The following is a 3388-nucleotide window of genomic DNA, read 5'->3' on the forward strand; positions in this document are numbered from 1 at the left end:
CTTCACTATCCAAAACCTAATAGTACTGGCAAAATATAACAACAGTAATAATATTCACAATAGTAATGGGAAAGTACATAAGTATAAGTATTATTATTATTTTGGCTATGGACATCATTGGACTAAAACAGATAGTGCGAAAAGGAATGTAAAATTGGTTAGTTTCATTTTCAGAATAATGTACTTGACATATTGTTATGGTAAAAAAAAATCCAAAACCTAATAGTAATGGCAAAGTATAACAACCTAAATAATATTCACAATAATAGTAATAATGACCATACAATAATAATAATCAGTTCCACCAAATTCTAAAAACTACCACAAGTCTCACCCTATAGTAAATTATAAAATCACCAACATTAGTGCAATTCCAAATCACCTAACAGTAGTATGATGCAAGTATATAACATGACTGAGTAAATATAATTTACGACCTAAAACCTAACTTTTGTAACCATTGTACTGAACATAGTAAATATATAAATAAAGTAACTTTTCTAACTATTGTAATATACTACTTGTTACTTATGGCCAGCCTTTTAGAATGACGTGTTTTCGGGGACTTGCTCTTGCCAGTCCACATGTTTTCGGACACGGCCTTTGTCTTGAATCGGGGTCTCGAGGAGACCTTGATGGACTACGTAATGCTATAGTTGTAGATGTTGATGGAAGAACTTTGGTTTTGCTCAATCCAAATTGCTTCTTAACTCCCTCCATCACAGCATGTTTAGCCTTGTTACTCTCGTGGGTGAAAATTTTCCCAACACAATCCAGTCTCGCTTCAATAGGATCAAACTGCAGTGTACATTAGGAATTCAGTAATACACATGACAACCAAATCCATAGAAACAAATCCATCAAAAAATAGATTGACAACTCAATTTTCACAATATAAACAGTTAGTTAACAGGATGAAAACTTAAACTAAAGAAATCAACATTACATTACCTCTTCCAATATTTCATTTTCCTCGAACAGTGATTCCATGTACTTCATTACAAACATTCCACAATCGTGGCCATTTTGTTGTTGTGGGTAGTCCTTGCTTGAAGAAATAATTACAAACTCGGCGAAATTCGGGTCTCCCGGCTTGACGGGGGCAAACAATTGGTCCAAAGTCTGGAGCTGCAAAAAAATTAAAACAATCACAGTTGAGATTAGTGCAATTAGACTAATAAAACGGCAAACCGTGTACACACGTGCATACCATCTCTACGCAGGTGCTCCGACGTGACCTCTTATGCATTGCAGAAGACAACGAGTCCCTAATTTCCACTGTTGTATTAACCATGCTGACATTCGCCGCAAACCAGTGCGGAGCACTCTCGGTATCCAGTAGGGGTACCACCATCTGCGACAAAGTAAAACAAACAACGTCATCGGAAAATTGAACTACACACATTTGATTCAACACAAAAGTTTCAAGAAAATGCAAATTACAGTGTGACATAAACTCAAATCTGCATCGTAATAAAGAGTGGACCACTCTTGCTGCTTCGCCATCCTCTCCACAGTCATCGATCTTCCAAGTAACTTGCTCTGCACAATAAGCACACATAATAGATTACATTTTAAATAAAAACATAGATTTAACAGAGTTTACAGCACAAATACAAAAGATTCATGTCCACTTTTAAATATCAAATTTCATACCGAAATTCTGGTGGGCATAAACCAAGTTCTCTTACTTCCAATGCCGTTGCGCTTCTTCTCTCGAAAATTCATGATTTGAGCAAAGCAATCAATGAGCTGACATTTACACAAACAATATCCGTTATGTTGTCATTCATACAATTTGTAAATGGCATTAACTAAAATAATGAACTAAAAATTTCAAAGCACCCAAATGCCAACTTCTACGTACACTGTGTGATATATCGGTCTCCGGTTTCATGCATTTGAAATACATCCGCTCGACCTCAACCTTCCCAAAATGGGCTAACACTTCACTGAAATACCAAACAAATAATCAACAACGAAACGAATGTACTAATATCAACTACGTACACAGTAATCATGACACATGAGATTACCTCGGATCATTGGCGCTAGAGAAAATGTAACGGAACAACTCGTACTGTTGATTTGAGTAACCCTTCTTCACAGTGAACGGACCAATCACCTTCCCTCCAGATTCTTTGAATCTTTCGAACGCAGCATCATCAAAATCATCCTTCACTGCCTGCTCAACTTCCTCTTTTACAATAGCGGGGAGATCTTCTCCCCAAAAGTTCATAACCTCAAACGAATCATCAGAAACAACCACCTTAGTTGGAACAACGACCTTCTCTTCTGATAGATTAAGTGAAGGGACACTCTCTACATCATCAACATCCTCTTCCAATTGATCCTTCGTCCCTTCACCATCCTTTTCCTCGACAACCACGTCATCCTTCATCCCTTCACCATCCTTTTCCTCGACACCGACGTCATCCTTCTTCTCGGTCTCCCCGTTGAACGAAAGCGAGCGCTGAACTTTGCTCGTCTCAGGTATCTCCAACACTTCTTTCATAGTCCCCTTCCCAAGGTAAGTGGAGAGTACCTTCGGTATGACTCTTTTGCGCCGCTCACCTTCAAATCAAGCGGAAGACCTCATCTTTCAACTCACACACGGCTTTGTATATTGCCTCATTTGTGGGTTGCCCAAGCACGACGGATTCAAAACTTGGCAGTAACACATACGTGTTAGTCAACTTCACCTGCTTAGTACACCAAAAAAACTAGTTAGCATATCTCTCAAATAAAATTCTAACGCATTAGAAAATTGAAGTACTAAATGTACCTTTCCACTTGTGTGACCACCCTGGTCTCGAATCCACTTGTACACTGACTTGCAGTGTTTTGTGGTCCAAAAGTCAATTGGAGCCACGAGTTCGGTCCACGTGAGTAGCGATCCGATCTACGTGCGTCAAATATACAAGCCGCCACCAAACAAAAGTGCATACATATATTACCACGGCGGTACACGAGAGAATAAAATTACTACCATCACAATAATTCGAAAACTTACCCGTAAAAATATCGTGCAACGGAGACATTTTTGGTGTTCTTCGTCTTGTACGGTGTAGAGAGCTCATTAGATATCGATATCCGTGGTCGCCCAATTCTTCTTCTTAATTGACCTTATGTCAACTAAAGAATGCATGTAGCTAGTGCCGACCTCGGTACCATTCTTCGGCGGCAACACGGTTCCAATACGGACAAGGAGAAACTTGCGAGAAACGGGTAGTCACCGTCGCCGGTTTCCACCGAGCTCATTCTCCGGCAAAGTCGGGGAATACCTATAGTCCTTGGCCTTGAAGAGGACGTCAAACTCAACCAGTCACGCTCACTTTCGGTTGCCACGGGTTCTCCGCCATCCCGGATTCCCATGACATCCTCGAAA

General features: G+C 39.8%; 1 protein-coding gene across 1 annotated transcript; it reads right to left on the reverse strand.

The window, feature by feature from the left end:
• Positions 1-528: 528 nt before the first annotated feature.
• LOC133039189 (uncharacterized) lies at positions 529-2536 on the reverse strand. Its single transcript, XM_061118022.1, has 7 exons — positions 2037-2536; positions 1868-1952; positions 1657-1752; positions 1444-1542; positions 1211-1354; positions 952-1128; positions 529-798 (listed from the first exon to the last, which is right to left on the reverse strand). The coding sequence occupies exons 1-7, from the start codon at positions 2513-2515 to the stop codon at positions 529-531; spliced, it is 1350 nt and encodes a 449-aa protein (XP_060974005.1). The 5' UTR covers positions 2516-2536.
• Positions 2537-3388: the final 852 nt, after the last annotated feature.

Source organism: Cannabis sativa, chromosome 6, assembly GCF_029168945.1.
Source record: "Cannabis sativa cultivar Pink pepper isolate KNU-18-1 chromosome 6, ASM2916894v1, whole genome shotgun sequence".
NCBI lineage: Eukaryota > Viridiplantae > Streptophyta > Magnoliopsida > Rosales > Cannabaceae > Cannabis > Cannabis sativa.

Coding starts and splice junctions, on each gene's coding strand:
- LOC133039189 (XM_061118022.1), bottom strand. CDS start 2,515: ATGAAAGAAGTGTTGGAGATACCTGAGACGAGCAAAGTTCAGCGCTCG. Junction 1,543..1,656: donor TTATGCCCACCAGAATTTCG/GTATGAAATTTG, acceptor CTTATTGTGCAG/AGCAAGTTACTTGGAAGATC. Junction 799..951: donor AAAATGAAATATTGGAAGAG/GTAATGTAATGT, acceptor TGTACACTGCAG/TTTGATCCTATTGAAGCGAG.